This window comes from Mauremys reevesii, linkage group 6 (genome assembly GCF_016161935.1).
Source record: "Mauremys reevesii isolate NIE-2019 linkage group 6, ASM1616193v1, whole genome shotgun sequence".
In the NCBI taxonomy this organism is placed as follows: Eukaryota; Metazoa; Chordata; order Testudines; family Geoemydidae; genus Mauremys; species Mauremys reevesii.
Window position 1 is genome coordinate 25,872,292 of NC_052628.1, and position 19,143 is coordinate 25,891,434.

A 19,143-nucleotide genomic window follows, 5' to 3' on the forward strand; every position below is an offset into this window, starting at 1 on the left:
CCACTAATCTGTCCCTGAACCATGTAGTGCCTAAACTTGCTCAGTGTCTAAGTTTTTGCCATAAAAGTTCCATAGGTACCCATATTTCTACTTCTGAATATGCACCTTGCCACTCCATGCTAGGTGTCCAAGCCCCAGAGCAGTACACAAAGCAGGAGAAGATAGCTAATGCTCTGCCTAACTCGCTTGCAGGGCATGCCTGGGTAAGCGTGCTCAGAGCTTGCCTACCGGATCAGGCCTGTATAGGCAAAACAAATGTGGAATCTCTATGACATGCCATCACCGAGGAAAGTCACCATATGATCTATTGCTGTTATTATTCCCTCCCTCCCGGCCTCTGTGTTTGTAATCATTCATCATCAAGTCACTCCTGAACATGGGGCCGGAGCCTGTCAACACGTGGTACTGGTATCCAGGAGGAGCAGCCATTCCTGCTCCAGGCCATGGTGGTCACTGACAGCTTCAATCACTCTAACCTAGGCCAGTCCTGGGAGATGGGGTTGAAGCGGTCAGCGACCAGCATGGCCTGAAATGGGGAGCGGGGGGTATCTCCTCCTGGAGCTCTGGCCCGGGGTGTGATTTCGGGGGGTCAAGGAGAATTTGGACCCCTGGAAACTCTCGAATTTTTTTTGAAGGTTAAAATGTAAATATCAGTCTATTTCAGGAGCATTTGTTGTGATTATTTCCTATGCCACCCAATTGAGCTTCCCCCCCACACCTCCATATGCGCCCAATCACCTGGCAATTCCCCCCACATACACACCCCTCCAATCACCTATCAGTACCCCATCTTTAAATGATCTGGCAACACACCTACCCAGCAGGTCCCCATCCCCTCAACAGCACTCTGTTCTGTGTTGCAGTGAGTCCCTGCCCCCAGTCCCATATCCCTGGGGCTGTGGAGGGCCTGATCCCTTGACCCCATCTGACATCCCAGACACAAAGGGGCAGGCAGGTAGAGATATTCTCCAAAGAGCAGCCACTTCATGGCCCCTGCCTGCAGTAAGAGGGCCCCGTGGCAGGGATTATGTGGGAGTTTCCATGCCCCACCCCCAGCTCACCTGGGTCAGCGCTTCCAGACAAAGGCAGCCTGGTGCGTGTGTGGGGGTGGGGAGGAGTCAGCATGCAGCAACCCCTACACACACCACTCAAGCTGCAGTGACTGGTAGCACCATGGGCCAATCATCACTGTCCTGTGCAGGTTTGGCCCTGTGAAGTATACTGGGGTGGTGGTTGGGGGGGGGTGCCCACTTGGCGCACCAGCTGCAGCCCATCCTCTGTGCTCAGATCTGTTCCCTGGGATTGGGGGCAGGGAGGGGGCAGGCAGGAAAGTGCCCCCCTGGCTGTACTTAATAGCCCCCTGGGTCTGGCCCTGGCTCCCTGCTTACCAGAATCCTGGAAAGACCAGGACTGCCTGGGATTATGGCCGGGTGGGGCGGGGGGGAGAGGAGATTTCCCCCACGCACTTTCCTGGATGGGACTACTTGCAGCAGCAAGCACTTCCTGGTAATGTTTATGGGACTGTAGTCTGTATGTTCTCTGGGGCTGACCCCATTTATTACAGGTCAAATAAAATAGCACTCCACATTGGCAGTCACCCTTGCTATATCCACAGCCCCTGAGGTGTGCTCAATTGCAGGGCTGTGATAGCTCCTGCCAGTGCATTTCACAGAACCAAGGATTCCAACACTGCAGTAGCATTTCTAGGAATTTTGCACTGAGAAGGGGAAGTTTAACTATGATCAGAGTAAAATATGTATTATGGTATCAAATCATATCTTGCTGAGAGTTAAAGTACCCAACCTATACAGCCCTAAACAGCCTTGTGTTGAGGGGTACATTGGTAAAGTTCAAAGGGTTAAAAAAAACAGCTAATAACTTTCCTCTGTGATTATTTTTTCTCCCAATCAAACAGAGTGTCAGGATCACGATCAAATGTGTTCATGAGGTTTAAGACTACCCTGAAGGATGGTCTGCTGATGTGGAGGGGAGACAGTCCCATGCGCCCTAATAGTGATTTCATTTCTTTAGGTCTCCAAGAAGGAGCATTAGTATTCAGGTAATTGCTAACGGGTTTAATTATTTACACAGTGTGCACAAATCACCATGCTATATGGTAACAACATGGAGCAAGGCCCCCTGAGATTATAACTTCATGGTCTTGTGCACTGATAGAGTCCAAGTTTGTTTGGTCCCTTGGGTAGGTGCCTGGGTGTTGGTTTTACATTTTTCCCCTTGTGCCAAGCACCAGATTGTTTTCAAATTCAAATATTCTTACTGCCAAAGAACAAAATCTAAAACCCAGGCGCGTCAGACAATACACACAAAGTTGTTTGCTCTCACAGGAAATTTTTTTAATTTTAAACGCTCAGATAGCTTTTGTGGGGATTATTTCAGAGTGCTCTGGTGGGATATTGATTGGTGGAAGCCATGTCTTTCTGTGTTAGAATTTATTTTCAGATTAAGTAAGGCAAACAGTGAACTAAAGCAGGTCATCTTTAAACATTATTATAGCTGTACATGCTGTTCACAAATGGAAAAGCTTTTTAAAAAAATTAATTGCTGCTAGGCTAATGCCAAGCTACATTATCAACGTTTTGGCTTTATCTGGTTGTGGCTGAATCTCATAGATACAAATACTAAGTTTCCCATGCCAAAGCTTATCTTGTAATGATTGATATAAAGGCGGTTTCCTGTGGTTAACCTTGCAAAAATCTTAGCTGTGTGTCAGTGTATGCAAAATGAGGAATTGAAAAAGTTCACAGGTTTCATTAGGACAGCCAGTGCTTCCAAATAATTAAATGAGTGTCCTACCCTCTGAGTCAGTCTTCTTTGGCCTGCTTAATAGTTCACTATTTATACAGAGCAAAACAGCTTTAACAGGAGCTAATGAAAGCAACCCACCTCAGACTGTGCAATAGTCTGTTGTATGCTGTGTAGTTATAGCTCTGTTGGTCCCAGGATATTAGGGACAAGGTGGGTCAGGCAATATCTTTTACTGGACCAGGTTCTGCTGGTGAGAAAGCTGGTCTCTCGCACCAACAAAAGTTGGTCCAATAAAAGAACCCTCACCCACCTTGTCTCTCCAATATCCTGCTTGGCATGTGGAAGACTTGGGTCCGTTCCCAGAGCAGTCATGTGGTATTACTATACTAGCAGAAAAACTCCTCCTGTCAGCATATGCTGCACCTACAGGGCTCTGTCATTGTAGCTGTATTGTCAGAGCCTGCATACTGAGACAGAGACTTTGAAATGGAGGCTCTCCTGGTTCTTGGTCCTGTGCTCAGATCACTGGACCATGCCCCTTGCTAACATCATATGGCTCATGTTCCCCCAATACAAACAATCCCTTTGTGAATTTCAGGTAATTTGTTTTATTCGCTCCTATAACGTGGCCCTATTAAGCCAAAAGATTTGTAAGTTACTGATCCTTTCAGCCTTCTGTTTCTATGAAAAAACTGCCATACAGGAGCCCCCAATGTTATTGCTGATCTCATTTGCTGGCCTTGCAGTGCTGTGGAAACAGCACCCTCTGGCCTTTGGAGAGTAAAGAAGTATGATATTTCACCCTGCAGCCCCCTCCATCCAATAAAGGTGCAGCACTGATAGCCTTCAAAGGGAGTCCCAGCCCTTCCCCAAGGATGCTGTCTGTAAGGTGGAGCTCAGATGGTCAAATCAAAGCTGGGGCCAAGGGGTGAGGCTCCCTGGACAGTGTGTTAGGGACTCCGGGTCCCATAAGAGAGGTAAACAACATCTATTTGTTTTTAACATTTTAGCTACAATCTGGGCAGTGGCATTGCTTCCATAATGGTGAATGGCTCTTTCAATGATGGCAGGTGGCACAGAGTAAAGGCAGTTCGGTAAGTCCAGCTTCATGTTATCAACAAAGTCTCACTTATCTAGGAACCATTTTGGAGATTGCACCAGAGAAGTGCCCTGATAAGAAACTTAAAACAGAAGAAAACTGTAAGGGCCAGATCCTCAGGCAGTGCAAAGCCTTGCATCTCCATTGACACTTAGGCACATTAGATGTCTTCAGGTTGGAAGGCCTGGTGAAATATATGCTAGAATACTTAAGGAACTGGCTGAAGAGATCTCTCTTGAAAAACTCATGGAGGATGGGAGAGATACTAGAGGACTGGAAAAGGCATGGGCAGCAGGTATAATAGGCCAGGGGAGGCAGAGCCTTCCCTGGCGCTTGCTGCTGCCACCAGACCCCCAGTTGCGGGTTTGGCAGGGGAGGTTTTTGCTTTATTATGCCCCATGCAGGTTCCAGGGCAGCCAAGGAGGCAGTATGTGCTATTCAGCTTCCCAGGTTCATCAATAATTTCCCTGGACTCCAGAGAGAAGCTGAATAGCAGATGCAGCCTCCTCAGCTGCCCCCTGAACTGCATGGGGCATATCAAAAGCTCAGGTTCTTCTTCGGGAAGAGACTGTCATGCTGAAGCTTTTCCTGGGCAGTCTGGGGAGGGGCAGAGAAGGGAGGGGAGGTGCGGTGTGGCTGCGGCTGGCCCGGGGCTCCTCCAGACAGATGGGGGGCTTGGGGCTCCTCCAGGCAGGTGCTTCAGCGAGCCCGGGGGCTCCTCTGGCCAAGGGAGGGGGTACTCAGGCCTCCAGCCAGCTTGAGGCTCCTCCAGCTGATCAGGGTGCTCGGGATGCCTCTCGGTGCGGGGGGGCTCATTGCTCTAGTCACAGGGGGTATTGAGGCTTGGGCTGCAAGGGGGTGAGGGGCACAGATGGAAGGGGGGGGCAGTGGCTATTCTCCCCGAAGAGGGGTTCCACTTGCTACCCATGGGAAAAGGATAAATACAGTGCCTGTCTATAAAAAAGGAAAACAGGCAACCCAGGGAATAATAGGCATGGCTGCTTAACTTTGGTACTGGAAAGCTAATGGAGTAAATGATAATCAATTTATAAGGATCTAGAAGAAAATGAGGTGATAAGCAACTGTCCATATGGATCTGTAAATCATGTCAAATCAACCTAATAACCTTCTTTGATGGTGTAACAAGCTTTGTGGATAGGGGGAAGCAGTAGATGTGATATATCTTGATTTTAGTAAGGCTTTTGATACTGTTACATGACCTGCTCATAAATAAACTTGAGAAATATAGCCTAGATGAACCTACTATAAGGTGAGTGCACACAACTGGCTGGAAAACCATTCCCAGAGAGTAGTTATCAATGGTTCACAATCAAGCTGAAAGGGCATATTGAGTGATCAAGGATCTATCCTGGGTCTGGTTCTATTCAATATTCGTATAAATGGGTTGGATAATGGCATAGAGAGTACACTTATAAAGTCTGTGGATGGTACCAAGCTGGGGGAAGTTGCTGGCTCTTTGGAGGACAGGATTAGAATTAAAAAATGATCATGACAAACAGGAGAAATGGTCTGAAATCAATAAAATGAAATTCAGTAAGGACACATGCGAAGTACTACACTTGGGAAGGAATAATCAATTACACAAGTGCAAAATGGGAAATGATTGCCAAGGAAGGAATATTGCAGAAAAAGAGCTGAGGGTAATAGTGGACCACAAACTAAATATAAGGTGACAATGTAATTGTGTTGCCAATAAAAGTGAAAATTATTTTGGGATGTATTAGCATGAGTGTTGTAAGCAAGACATGGGAAGTAACTCTTCCACTCTACTCAGCATTGGTAAGTTCTCAACTGGAGTATTGTGTCCAGTTCTGGGCGCCACATTTCTGGAAAGATATGGACAAATTGGAGCAAGTACAGAGGAGAGCAACAAAAATTATTAAAGGTCTAGAAAAGGTGACCCATGAGGAAAGATTGTGAAAAAATGGGTTTGTTTAGTCTGGAGGAGAGAAGACTGAGGGGACACATGATAAGTCTGCGGGTACTTTAAAGGTCATTATAAAGAAGAAGGTGATAAATTGTTCTTCTTAACCACTGAGGACAGGACAAGAAGTAATGGGCTTAAATTGCAGCAAAGGCGGTTTAGGTTAGATATTACTAAAAACTTCCTAACTGTAAGCATAGTTAAGCAATGGAACAAATTACCTAGGCAAACAGTGGAATTGCCATCATTGAGGCTTTTAGGAAACCTAAAAACAAACAGGTTACATAAACACCTATCAGGGATGGTCTAGGTAATATTTAGTCCTGCCTCAGTGCAGGCGACTGGACTAGATGATCCGTTGGATCCCTTCCAGCTCAACATTTCTATAATTCTATGGCATGGAGCCCTGGCCCTAAACACTTAGCAACTTTGAACTCATGTGGCAGAAGAATTACAAACATTGTCATTCTCGAGATGATCTAGGCAAAGATCACCTTCGTCGTCAGGCATAGCTCAAACCTGTCTGCCATAGTAGTGCATGGTTCATTATAGAGGCGTGTACTTAAATCCATACCACTCACTCAAAAGCTGTTTCATTTGATTCCATGTGTGTCTTATCTCAGATTGAGTTATTTGCGAGTGATATTTTGAACTTTCCAGATAAATAAAATTCTAATTGTGGGTTAGTACCGTGCTGTAGCATTACATCTATATCACTATTTTTCCAAAGTATTTAGAACAGCAGAAGCAGTACGGCTTAGGCATTTTGGGAGGTACACTTAATGGGCGTTACGTGCCCCATCTGCAAGATGGCAGCTTTGGTTAGCTATCTTGAAACGAGAGGCTGAAAATAGCACATTTCATATGCTACTGATCTCAGTGAAAGCAAGAGTAGGGTTGCCAGGTGTCTGGGACCCTGGAGGCTCCAGTCAGCACTGCTGCTTAAAGTCCAGTCAGCAGCACAGCGGGGCTAAGGCAGGCTCCCTGCCTGCCCTGGCTCCGCGCTACTCCTGGAAGCAGCCAGCATCTCTCTGATGGCCCCTAGGTGCAGGGGTGGCCAGGGAGGCTCAGTGGGCTGCCCCTGCCCTGAGCACCAGCTCTGCAGCTCCCATTGGCCAGGCACAGCAGCCAAAGGAAGCTGCGGGAGCAGCGCTGTGAGTGCAGGCAGCATGCAGAGCCCCGTGGCCCTTCCACCTAGGAGCTGAGCATGCTGGCCACTTCCAGGAGCTGGCTGAGGTAAACACCGCCCGGCCAGAGCCCGTACCCCTTCCCACACCCTAACTCTCTCCCAGAGCCCATACCCCTCACTCCCTCCAACCCAGCCCTGAGCCCCCTCCCACACCCAAACTCCCTTCTGGAGCCCGCACCCCAACCCCCTGGCCCAGCCCTGAGTCCTCTCCCAGAGCCCAAACCCCATGCCCCCTCCCATACCCCAGCCCCCAGCCCTGAGCCCCTTCCTGCACCACAAACCCTCATCCCCAGCCCCAGCCCAGAGCCTGCACCCTCAGCCGGAGCCCTCACCCCCTCCCACAGCCCAACCGCCTGCTCCAACGCAGCGAAAGTGAGTGAGAGTGGGGGAGAGCAAGCGACAGAGGGAAGGGGGATGGAGTCAATGGGGGCACGGCAGGAGCAGGGCCTCGTGGCAGGGGGCGGGGCAAAGGTGTTCGATTTTGGGCGATTAGAAAGTTGGCATCCTTAAGCAGTAGCAGCCCATGAAATGGCATTTACAGCAACGTAATTATTATTATTAAACATTTATACTATGGAAGTGCCCAACAGCCCAGCTAGGAAGAGGATTCCTTTGAGTTTGCTGCTGTACAGCCCCTAGTATTAGGCAGTGGCTAAAGGTCTTACAATCAAGATGGAAAGGGGCTATTTATGTTTTAACTTTAGCCTGTTTTTTTTCCATTTATTCCCCCGCCCCCTTTTAAAAACAAAAATTCTGCTAATTGCCTTCTTTGGAGTTTTAAACAATTGGAATGTTTAAAAACCCATCTGAAAACTTTGCCCCTGTCCAGTTTCTGCAGAATGTTACCCGCTGTCCTCTTACTTTCAATCATTGTATCATGTCAAGTGATAAGGTTCTGTGGCTCCCCAGCCCCCTCAGCAAGGGGCCTGTACCCTAAGAGACGAGACACCCCACTTGGAGCCCTCTGGGGGCCATGCCAGAGTCCTGCACTGTTGATTTCCTAGCAGCAAAAGGGAAGCGGCGTTGTCCCCCTCCCCACCCCCGTCACTCTGGCAACCTTTCTCACTCAACCAATGGGAGGAGAAAGACAGCAGCACTCTCCAGGAGCTAATCAGAGGGCAGAAAACAACCAGGCAGACTGCAAGCAGTCTGTGACCCAGGGCGGAGCCCCAGATGCCTGGGAAAGCAGGATGGAGGCTATGAATAGCCTGGCTTTCCCACGTGGCACAGACCAGCTGCTGGGGAGCGGAGGGGAGAGAAGATCTCCCTGCAGCCTGCCAGCACAACATTGCCCAGCCCAGCAAATGCCCAGTCTGTAACCCCAGCCTGCAAAAAAAGCCTCAGCGAGAGACAATCCACTCCCTCCTGCCCCCAGCCTGTCAACAACAGGAAGAGACAGCCCATCTGTCCTGCCACCACCTGCAGCCTGCTTGCCATGCAGCCAGCCCACACCAGATCTGAGATTTTAGATCCGGAGACCTGGCTGGCTTACATCTGAACCCAGGGGTTCCAAGCTTTGAAAACTCAGCACCATTCTAGAAGGGAATAGGCAGTAAGTTCCTCTCCAGCAATCCCCAGGGAGGACCTGCTTGACTGCATCAGGTCCTGACCGCTCAACCAGAAAAGGAGCCTGAATGAGTACCCTGTATAGTTAGATACGTCGTTAGGGTTCAATCTTTCCCCATTAAGGCATGTTGCATCTGCACAATGACTTTCATCTACATGAATCAAGACCCTACATTGCCAACTCCCAGTATAATAAAGTGTGTTTCTACCAGCACCACCTTACCGGCCTGCAGCATGTATCCATGTGCACCACCTGGAAACCTGAGACATGGCGACAGGTGGAACAGAGCGGGAGGGTCCACGCTGGCTCCCCACAGCTGCCTGCGCAGCTCTCCATGACCCGAGAGGGGAGCCTGGGGGGCAGGGACACAGGCCGGGGGCTGCTTGCCCCCCCCGGCACCAGAGCCAGATAGAGGGTCTGCCATTGCTCCCCACAGCTGTCTGCCTGTCTCTTATCGTGGCCGGGCTGCAGCTCTGAGGCCCTCCTTCCCCCAGCCACAGCCAGGTTGGGAAGAGCGGCACGGGCAACTGTAGGGAGCCTAGGGTTACCAACCCTCCCCGTTTTGCTGGGAGTCTCCTGGAATCAAGCCCTATCTCCCAGAGGCTCCTGCAGCCAAACGGGGAGATTTGGGGAGTTAACAGTCTGGCAGCAGAGTGGGGCTAAGGCAGGCTTCCTGCCTGCAGTCATTCCACATCGCTCCCAGAAGCGGCCAGCACTGTCCCTGTGGCCCCAAGGGGAGGCCAGGGGTCTTCACACGCTGCCCCCAACCCGAGCACCAACTCCTCAGGGTGAGAACTGCAGCCAATGGGCATTGTGGGGGCAGAGCCTGCAGGCAGGGGCAGCACATGGATCTTCCTAGCTCCCCCCGACACACACACACACCTAGGAGTCGCTACCAGAGGGATGTGCCGGTCGCTTTCGGGACCCACCCTAGGTAAGCGCCATCCCCCTCACCCCAACCCCCAGCCCAGAGCCTGCACCCATATTCCCTCCCAGATCCTGACCCCTCACCACCTCCTGCACCCAAACTCCCTCCCAGAGCCCACACCACCTCCAGAATCCCCTCTTGCACCCCACCCCCTTTCCCCAGCCCAGTGAAGGTGAGGGAGAGCGAGTGATGGAGGCAGGAGGACTGGAGTGAGCAGGGGTCTCAGATAAGGAGCAAGGGTAAGGGTGTTTGGGTTTGGGCCATTAAACAGTTCGCAACTCTAGGGGAGCCTGGGTCCCTCCACCTGTCCTGGGTGTGGGGACCTGGGACACAGGCATGGGGCTACCTTTGTTTCCACCTCAGGCGGGGGCCCCCTGCCTCCCTCACTCTTGGGAGGGCTCCGGCACCCTTGCCCTGAGGCTAGTGGGGGGCTGTCCTGCAGGCAGGGATTCCGGGTGGTTAGAGCTGGTGCTCGTGCCGCCCACCCACCCAGGAGTAGGAGCTGTACTGCCCGCCCACCCAGCTCTCCAGGATTGGGTGGGGTGTGCTCAGCTGCCTACCCGCCCACCCAGCTCTCCAGAGCTGGGAGAATGGGAAGGAGAGGATGCTCTGGGCTCCGGTGGGGGGCAGGATGGGCAGAGGCTAGCTTACCCAAGCCTTCAGGTCAACCACCGCCCATTCCTGTAGTAAATCCTGTAATAAACTAACTAAAGATTTATTAACTAGGAAAAAGAGTTATTTATAGGTTAAAGCAAGCAAGTGTATATACAAGAAGTGCCAGAGCTGTAGCAATCTATCAGCACTGAATGGGCTTTCCCCAGGTCAACCCTGGGAATCTCTGCTGTTTTGTTTCTTAACTCCAGGTCTTGTGAAAGTCCAAACAGAAAAGAGATGACAAATCTTTATGTCAACTATTTTTATTTCCCTCTTTCAGCACTTCAAACCCATAGGACAACTGCCCCAGCCATGCATGGAGACAGCCTTAACAAAGCTTTTGTCCCATGATGGTCCACTTAATTTTTGATACTCCTTCTGCATTTGGGGCTGTGGGGGGTACTCTTCCCATCTGAGTTCACAAAGTTCAGAGCAGGCATTGTTACAATTATAAAACAAACATATTTTACCTGTACCATGGAATACAGATAAGTGAGATTAATGCATGCAGCAATTTACAAGCATTTCATAGGGTCTTAACACAATACATTTTTATAATACTCCTGGGGGAATTCTGGGCCAAATAATTAAAAAGTCTGCACACATTATTTTAAAACTCTGCATATTTTATTTATAAAAATATCACCATATAATCAGGCCAGTTTTAATTATTTTGGTAATTTATTTCAAAATCCTTAGCAACTATGTCTGTAACAATAGAGATACAAAAAATTCCTCCAGGAGTAGAGAATTAAGGAAACCTTTACAACAACCCAGTTCCTTTTCCCTTCCCCCTTACACTCCCCCCTTCCCCCCAGAGCCCAGCCAGGGGGCCAGACACTCATACCATCGACCCCCCCACCCCGCAGTGCCCAGCCAGGGGGCACCCCCCCCACACACACACAGCCCTGACTCTCACACATACACCCTACCCCCCACACCCGAACCCAGCTGCAGGACACTCTCCCAGCCCAGACACACACACACACACCCCGAGCCAGAGGAAAATACAGGCTGATGCTGGGTCCTGGGCTTGTATGGAGTTTCCTGCACACAGCCTCCTTCCTTCAGGGCATGCTGGGAACCCTCCAGCTCTCTCCTCTCCCCCCGCCCCCCAGCAGTGTTGTCTATTTGCCAGGTTCAGTGCCCCGTAGTGACGGCCAGCAGCTCGGCAGTCCGTTTCTGTGGGCAGAACAGGAAATGCTGCACATAATGTTAATTTCTGCACACATTCTGCAAAGAGCCTAGAATTCCCCAAGGAGAATTATAAGACAAATATCTGTTTTGAACAAAACTAACACACAGGTGAGCTGTTTGTCAGTTCTGAGTTAATGCCTATGGCCTTGGCCAGAGCTGGCACTTGGTTTATACATCACAGGTATCGCTAATCAGCTTAATCATTTAATGCTTTTACTGACTGTATGTTTCTCTGTAATCAGATCCTTACATCATATTTATAGTTACTGTTTTCAATTTGTTTGCTTGCTTGAGTTTCAATTATTTGTGAATTCAAGTGTGGTAGCTACTGCCTTAATGTGGTTAGCCCCTTGTCTCACTGGAGGCCCCGCCAAGTAGTTTTATTCTTTAGCACACCAGGAAGAGGAGGGGAACATCTACCAGCAGCACTGAAATGAGCTCAGGTGACAGAACCTTGGACACTATCCAAAGACTGTGAGGTATCCCACTCCTACGTGTACATCATATACTAAGCTGGTGCTGAGAGGAGGTTACAGTTATGTAGACCATAACCCTCAGCAACAGAGATATGTGGCCTATCTGTGAATGTGGCAAAAATGCAATACATGCACATTGACACGATTAACAAAAACAGGATGCAAACAGATTCACAAGGCTCAAGCTGTAGAGGGAGTAGATACATTCAATTATCTGGACTTGTACATATGCAACCAAAACAACTGTTCCAAAGTGATTGGAAGATTAGGAATGGCTCGCTCAGCCATGGCCTCGCATCTCAAAATGTACAAAGGTTCGATTGATGAAAAGTAATTTTTTTCATAGTGACTTACAGATGTAAATCATGGGAAATTAATGCTGCTGACAAGAGGAAATTAAAGCTTCTGAAAGATGGTGGAGCTTCTTGCATACCTGCTAGACTGAAAAGAAGATGGATGCTGATATTATCAATATTATTGGAAAGGAGCAGATCCTGCTGTCGAAAATCAGTTGGTGCAAACTTATGTACTTTGGTTACATCAGGCTAGAGCTGGAAATAACCTTGAGAAAGATCTCATAGTAGGGGGTGATCAGCAATGAGATGGGTAGATTGTGAGCAGCAGATCACAGGGAGCTCAGCTGCTGAGTGTGCAAAGCTAGCAGTGGCTCAAGAAGGCTTCCGAAAATTCTGCTGTGATGTCACCCATATTCCTTTCCTTTGTATTCCTTTCCTTTCCTCAGAATATTTGTTTTCAATTTTCTTCTTTCATCCCCCCAACAACCCATAGAAACTCATTCCTTCTCTCCTGCCTCCTCTTAATACTTTCTTCACCCAAATGACACTGTGGTGTTTCAATTGAATAGAACCTCATGGAACCTTCCCCAAATCAAGATCAGGCGTTCACAATAAAAGCACCGTTCTCAGTGAGGATGGGTCTAAGCTGTTCATGCTTGTGGAGGAGGAGCTGCTGCTGCTTGATTGTTTACAGTATGCAATGGAGGAATCAGGTGCTAGAGTAAACCCAAATTCTGGATTTCATTTTCCATTTCAGGGATGGGCAGTCTGGAAAGGTAACTGTGGATGATTACGGTGCTAGAACTGGTAAATCACCTGGCATGATGAGACAATTAAACATCAATGGAGATCTGTACGTAGGTAAGTGACCACCATTGTAGACTATACTGGCCCTCTGAGAACCCTGCATGCTAGTGGTTAAAGCAAGTAACTAGATGCTGAGCTCTAATCTCCTTTTAACAGTTGACTCACTATGAGCGGTGATAGAAGGGATTAGCTTCCCAATTTACTCTATCAGGCTCATCACAATTGTATTTTTGAGTGCCTAAGAAATGATATTTAAAAAGAAGGAAGAACCTCATTGAAAACCAGCTGCTGTATCAGAGCTGATGCTTCCTTTTATGTTAGAATAGGAATCTAGTACTGTAGTGTGGTTTACATTTTTTAAAGTGGAAATAAGGAAGCACATGTTCTTCTACGAGTTTCTCATTCACTTAATCACACTCTGTCTCTCCTAGGTGGCATGAAGGAAATAGCACTGCACACAAACCGACAGTACATGAGGGGTCTGGTAGGGTGTATCTCACACTTCACCCTGTCAACAGACTACCACATTTCACTGGTTGAAGATGCCACAGATGGGAAGAATATTAACACCTGTGGGACAAAGTGACAAGAGAAGACTCTCCACATGGAAGGACCATTGTGCGGATGTGTATGTCGCTGAGACCAAGATTACCGGTAAGGCCAATGCTTTGAGTTGGTCATGGAGGAAAGAACCAAATTGAAGGGAAATCATACAACGGGAGACCATTTCCCCACTCTCCTCCTTTTGATGCTCTGTGACTAAACCAAACTGAGTATTTTGTGTAGGAAAGGTCACATTTAACCATTAAATGTTTAGTGAACACTGAAGATCATACATCAGTGCAAATTACCAAGAACAGTGTGACGTAATGCGTATTGTGATTCCATAGAGATTTTTTTACATATCCAACAGAACAGTATTGAAACATTCTTTCCAGCTTACAATGGCACAATGACTATCATCCAACTAACATCTTTTCAGGCTCTGTATCTATGCATTCAAATTTCTATCCCAGAATAAGCTGATCTTCTTACCATTCACTGCAGTGTTCAAGGTTATGTTCCATCCTGTGTCAATAACAAAAACCTACATCTCCTGGTTTCAAAAGAATGTTGTTTGCTGAAGAGGATAAATTCTTAATATTAAAGTCTACTTTTTTATTGCCAGCAGCAAAATCAACAATCCAATTTTGTAGAAGTAATTTTGTACTTGTATATTTTTATAGCTGCAGCAAAAGAACTGATCAATTAGTATAACTTTTAATATTTAGGTGTAATACACTTAGCTCTTTGCACATTTTCCTAAAAATAACAAAACAAACTGTGTTTTTAATTTGTTATATAAGGAAGTTTAATGTCTGTATTATACGGTGTCAGTGAAGATATTTGTGAATTATAACCAGTTTTAAATCTGACTTCTTTTTTGTAAATTTTGACAGTTAAAATTGTACATTCATGAAGCTTTCATGGCTTAAACAGATTAAAAAGGTATAAAAGTCTCTTGCTACTGTGATATTTCACCATCAGTATTTATATATCTCATCTCACACAAAGATCAGACTGTATAAGCAAGAGCACCTAGCAGAGCGCAGCCAACTTAAATAGTTCATTTTCCATGCATCAAATCAAAATGTATTCAACAGTATTCGTCAAACTGATGTTTATAGGATCAGCAGAACAGACAGAAAACGCTGCAGGGAGAGGGAATTTCAGAGTTTGGAGATTTGTCATTTTCATTTTTCTGTGTTCATGTAAAGTAGAATAGTGAGCAGTGAACAAACCAACAAAAATATGAGACAACACATGTAATGGTGTGTCCCTTAAAGGCCACCATATCGTGGTAACTCAAGAACCCCAATGCTGCTGCCAGAATCAGTCAGTATTGCAGTCACAGTTATAGAATACTAGTCAGCTACTGGAGTTCTGCCAAGGAAATGGTGCTGGATCTATTGGACAGGAGAGAAAAATGGATGTAAATATTTCCAGAAGACAGTACACGGTATGGTGCACTGACAGGAGCACACTGACTCAGGTGGATTTCCGGCCTGGGTACCTGAACATTTAATATAGGGCTAGGGCCGTTCAAAGACCAAGTGAACCAGAAGAGATAAGATAAAATAGAAAATTGTTCTGCTAAAATACTAGATTAGTTACATGAAGACATTTTGTAAGCCAATATACCCTTCAAGTAGTACTTCTTTAGAAGGTGATGTAGAAACAGGCATTTAAGCAGGTTTCTGCTGCATTTTATTGGGAACATGGAGATGGCAATTGGCTCTGAGCCTCCTATTCCTATACCTTAAATATATGGGACCATTTATTAAGAGTGACTCTGTGTAGTCTCTGTGAGGCACAGCTGTTTGGTAAGCACTACATGATGTTTTTATCATATTTACTTTTACTTTTTTTCAACTGGTTGCTTCCTCTCTCCTTTCAACTCTGTCGCAAAATCTGAAGCCCAGTTGAAAGATCACCACCTGGCAGGAGATGACTATGTATTTTAAGAAAGTTTATTACAGAAAAGGCCACCTCAGGACAAGGAGCTACATTGGTGGAACAGGAGCTGGTCTTTGAAAAGCGTGGGTTGGTTTTTAAGAAACTCCATGTTTTTAGTGTGGGAGGCCAATAGATGTACGCCACAAACTGACAAACACTCATAACTCAGATTGCCTCACTCGCTATGTGAGAACTCTAAGTTGCCAGCCTCACCCATCCAGCTGAGCAAATGAAGCATAATAAGTAACCCTGCTGCACTGGCAGATGCTGTGCGAACTGTAATACTTGGCTCCTTTAAAGCGGATTTCTTTTGGGCAGCTTTAATTTTAAAGACAGCCTCTCTCACCCCTTGAAGAACGGAGCTGAGAAACCAAAGGCCCCTTCACTGCAATGAGAGCTACCTACCACCACTAAAGCTTCCAGCTTTTCGACTTGTCTCACATTCTTGTTGGAATTCCAGCTGCAGTGCAGTAGCAGTGACATGTTCAGCCCCATGGTGACTGGGGGAGAAGCTGCGTGGTGCTCCACACTGTCCCCTGTGCTTGCTTAAGGAGTGACACTGCCAGGCTAAAAGGAAGTAATGGCCTCCTTGGCTGGAAGTAAAGTGAGAGGAACAAACAGACTTTGAGAGTGGAATAAAAAGGGAGGATTATTTGGGATCTAACTTTCACATCACAGGCTGGGAAAGAAGAAATGGTACCTTACAAAGCCGTCATTCTCCACAGGAAAACCTGACACATGCTCTGTCAACTTGTTGCACTGACACAGCTGTGCTCAGTACTCGTGGTTGAGTTAGTTTAAAAAAACAAACCAAAAAAAACTATCCAGCACAGGTTACAAAACATGGTAGCTTTGTGTGGTGAGGGCAAGCTGTTAACACTCCCAGTTAACAAGAAACTGCAACTGCTGCAAGGTTTTCCTCTACAAAAATTCCGGGCACACTAGCAGCTCAAATACTTTTTCTTCCTTCAAGTTTTAGGACTTGACAATGTAATCAGCTTGCTCCATAAATAGCCTGGTATAATCAGTACAGCAGGGAAAGATTAACAGCTTTTTCATGACTGCTTTCAACCGCCCTTGGTTCACAGTAACACATTTCACTTGAATCTGAAATATAGGCAGACCTTGGACTTACAACACAATTGATTCCTGAAAATCACTTCTTAAGCTGAAAAGGGTGTAACTCGAATTTCCCATAGGAACAATGTTGGCTCGAGTGTCATAAAGTCGAAACTGACATCGTAAAGTCAAAACATGATGACAATTTATAAACGTCGTAAGTACCGTTTGGTGTAACTCAAATGTTGTAAAGTGGAGGACTGCCTGTACACAGAATGATTGCAGAATATCATGTAATATTAACACAATCATAAATTAAATGCTACACTTCATATCTTTGGGGCCAGTGAAGTGTGTCTTCTTGAGCTTTAACATGGGCATAATACTTCAAGCATCTCCAGGTAGGGGGATCTGTCTACTTTCCAGCCCCTATATGCTATGCCAGGGGTGTAAAAGGGTCAGAACACAGTCCAGAATTGGGCCTATAGCTTGACAAATGCAGAGCACGTCCCTTGGACCTAGATTCACAAAAAGACTTACATGCCTAAGGCCAATGTTTAGGAATCATGGTGGTTCTTAGAATTACCACTCCGCTGCTACCTAACCTGACAGGTGCTTAAATTTCCACCAGTGGGCACACACAACACCCCCGAAATTCCTGCCACTGCCCCCCAGTTAATGAGCCACTTGGAGCCCTTGCTGACACGTAAGCCATGGCAAGATTCTCAACATAGGCGTTCGCCTGTCTGTCTCACCAGCTGGGCCCAGTCATGGAGGAGATTCTAGAGCACACTTAAAAGACATTTAAAAGAGGTGAAAATGTTTGTGGCTCTCTGGCAGGCGTGTTTAAGAACATAAGAATGGCCCTACTAGGTCAGAACAAGGGTCCATCTAGCCCAGTATCCTGTCTTCCGACAGTGGTCAATGCCAGGTGCCGCAGAGGGAATGAACAGAACAGATAATTTCATCAAGTGATCCATCCCCTGTTGCTCATTCCCAGCTTCTGGCAAACCGAGGCTAGGGACACCATTCCTGCCCATCCTAGCTAATAGCCATTGACGGACCTATCCTGAGTGAACTTATCTAGTTTATTTACCTATCCAATAGCCTGGTGGGAGAGTCAGGCTTAAGTCTCTTCTCCAATAAATCTTTATTTAAACCAAGTGGAATATCTCCGACAGAGAGCCCCACTCCCAGAAAGAACCTGGTGGTCAGGGCACTCAACATAGTATGTGGGTTCAAGGCCCTCTTCCAAACCGGGCAGAGCACAGATTTGAAAACAGCTCTCCCACATCCCAGGTGAATGCCCTAACCCCCACATCCCCTCTCCGGATAGGGTTGACTGACTTAGACACCTAAATCTGTGTGTGTAGGGGGGTAGGGGGCATGGCTGAGATTTCCAAGTAGAGGGTGACACCTATTTCCAGATGCCCCAGCACCCTAAGCACTAGGTGCCCGGGGAGCTTGGCCCAAACCTCACTCCTCTCATCGTTCTAACATTCCACGTCTCTTGAACGTAATGCCCCACTGCAACCAGCAGACTGGCCTCCTGCAGCTTTGTGGCACTGACCTGGGTCTTGCCTTAGTGGACGTTTCACACCAGTTCTTCTCTGCCCTAGCGCTAAGTACACAATAGTCCCTGACATGCACGAGTAGCCAAGAGCCAGACATAAAGTAGATTGGTGACATCAGGAACACAGGCAAAGGCAGGGTCTTGCTCCTCCATAGATTTGCTACTCACCTGCCCTCCCAAAAGGCAAAAATCATTTCCCTTCTTAACAGACCCTCCTGGGCACCTAGCACCAACCCAGTTTCTAGGAGACATCTATTTGGGAATTAGCTGAGTTCATAGCGGTTCAGGCCTGACAGTCACAGAGCAGCTCACGCACTAAGCAACACAGAAGATCAGGAGAGACAAAAACAGGCAGAAGAAAACAAAACACAGACAGGGGGAATCGAAACACATATTGTGAGTGCACCTTAGTCATCACGCCCTGTGCACCAGAGGGAAATGATGTTATCTTTAGTGCGTGGCGTTGGCACACAAAAATTAACATGGATTCAGAAAGCAAAAGGCAGGCAGGGCACTTTATGGCAAGCAGCTGTTGGGACAACGTTGTTTCTATTTAATTAACTTGCCATGAGTGATTGTTTTTTAATTAAAAAGCACTCTGTGTTTGTAACAATTTACATTTGGTAAACAAACTACATGAGGCCAGACGTGCTGTCTACGTATGACAGGGCCCAGCTGTGGGGCACCTCTGCTAGCTATATCAGTTACAGAAAACAGACTGCATCACTTTTTCCCTTAGGGTGCAAGTCTCCAGCATTGTATATATAGGGTTACCATATCTGAACGTTCAAAAAAAAAAAGGACACTCCACCGGGGGGGGGGGGGGCAGGTTTGGAGATGGGAGATGTATTTGCACCAGTATCTACCAACTCACGTTGTATTAATGTGTTATTATACTGTTATATATGCTGTGTGCTACATGGCGTCTATATTGAGTATATATAAGAAAAAGTGATATGGCCTCAAAAGTGAAGTTTAATTACTCAAAGTTTACTGTACTTCTTTATATGTAGTGAGTCCTTTCCTTTCACCAGTTCTTCAGTTTTCTTTCTCCTCATGTGCCCACACATACTTCTCTGTAGATTGCATTT

The 19,143-nt window shown here is 46.9% G+C and overlaps 1 protein-coding gene across 5 annotated transcripts in view; it reads left to right on the forward strand.

The window, feature by feature from the left end:
- The window catches only part of EGFLAM (EGF like, fibronectin type III and laminin G domains), a 129,538-nt gene extending 115,150 nt beyond the window's left edge, over nt 1–14,388 (forward strand). For 2 of the 5 annotated variants that reach the window (XM_039545249.1, XM_039545250.1), the window contains 4 exons: nt 1,916–2,059; nt 3,777–3,860; nt 12,875–12,978; nt 13,356–14,388. In XM_039545249.1, coding sequence (XP_039401183.1) covers nt 1,916–2,059; nt 3,777–3,860; nt 12,875–12,978; nt 13,356–13,510 — 487 coding nt within the window. In that variant the 3' untranslated portion in view covers nt 13,511–14,388. The remainder of the gene's footprint in view (nt 1–1,915; nt 2,060–3,776; nt 3,861–12,874; nt 12,979–13,355) is intronic. The other 3 variants (XM_039545252.1, XM_039545251.1, XM_039545256.1) reach the window with 3 other exon arrangements.
- The last annotated feature ends 4,755 nt before the right edge of the window (nt 14,389–19,143 follow it).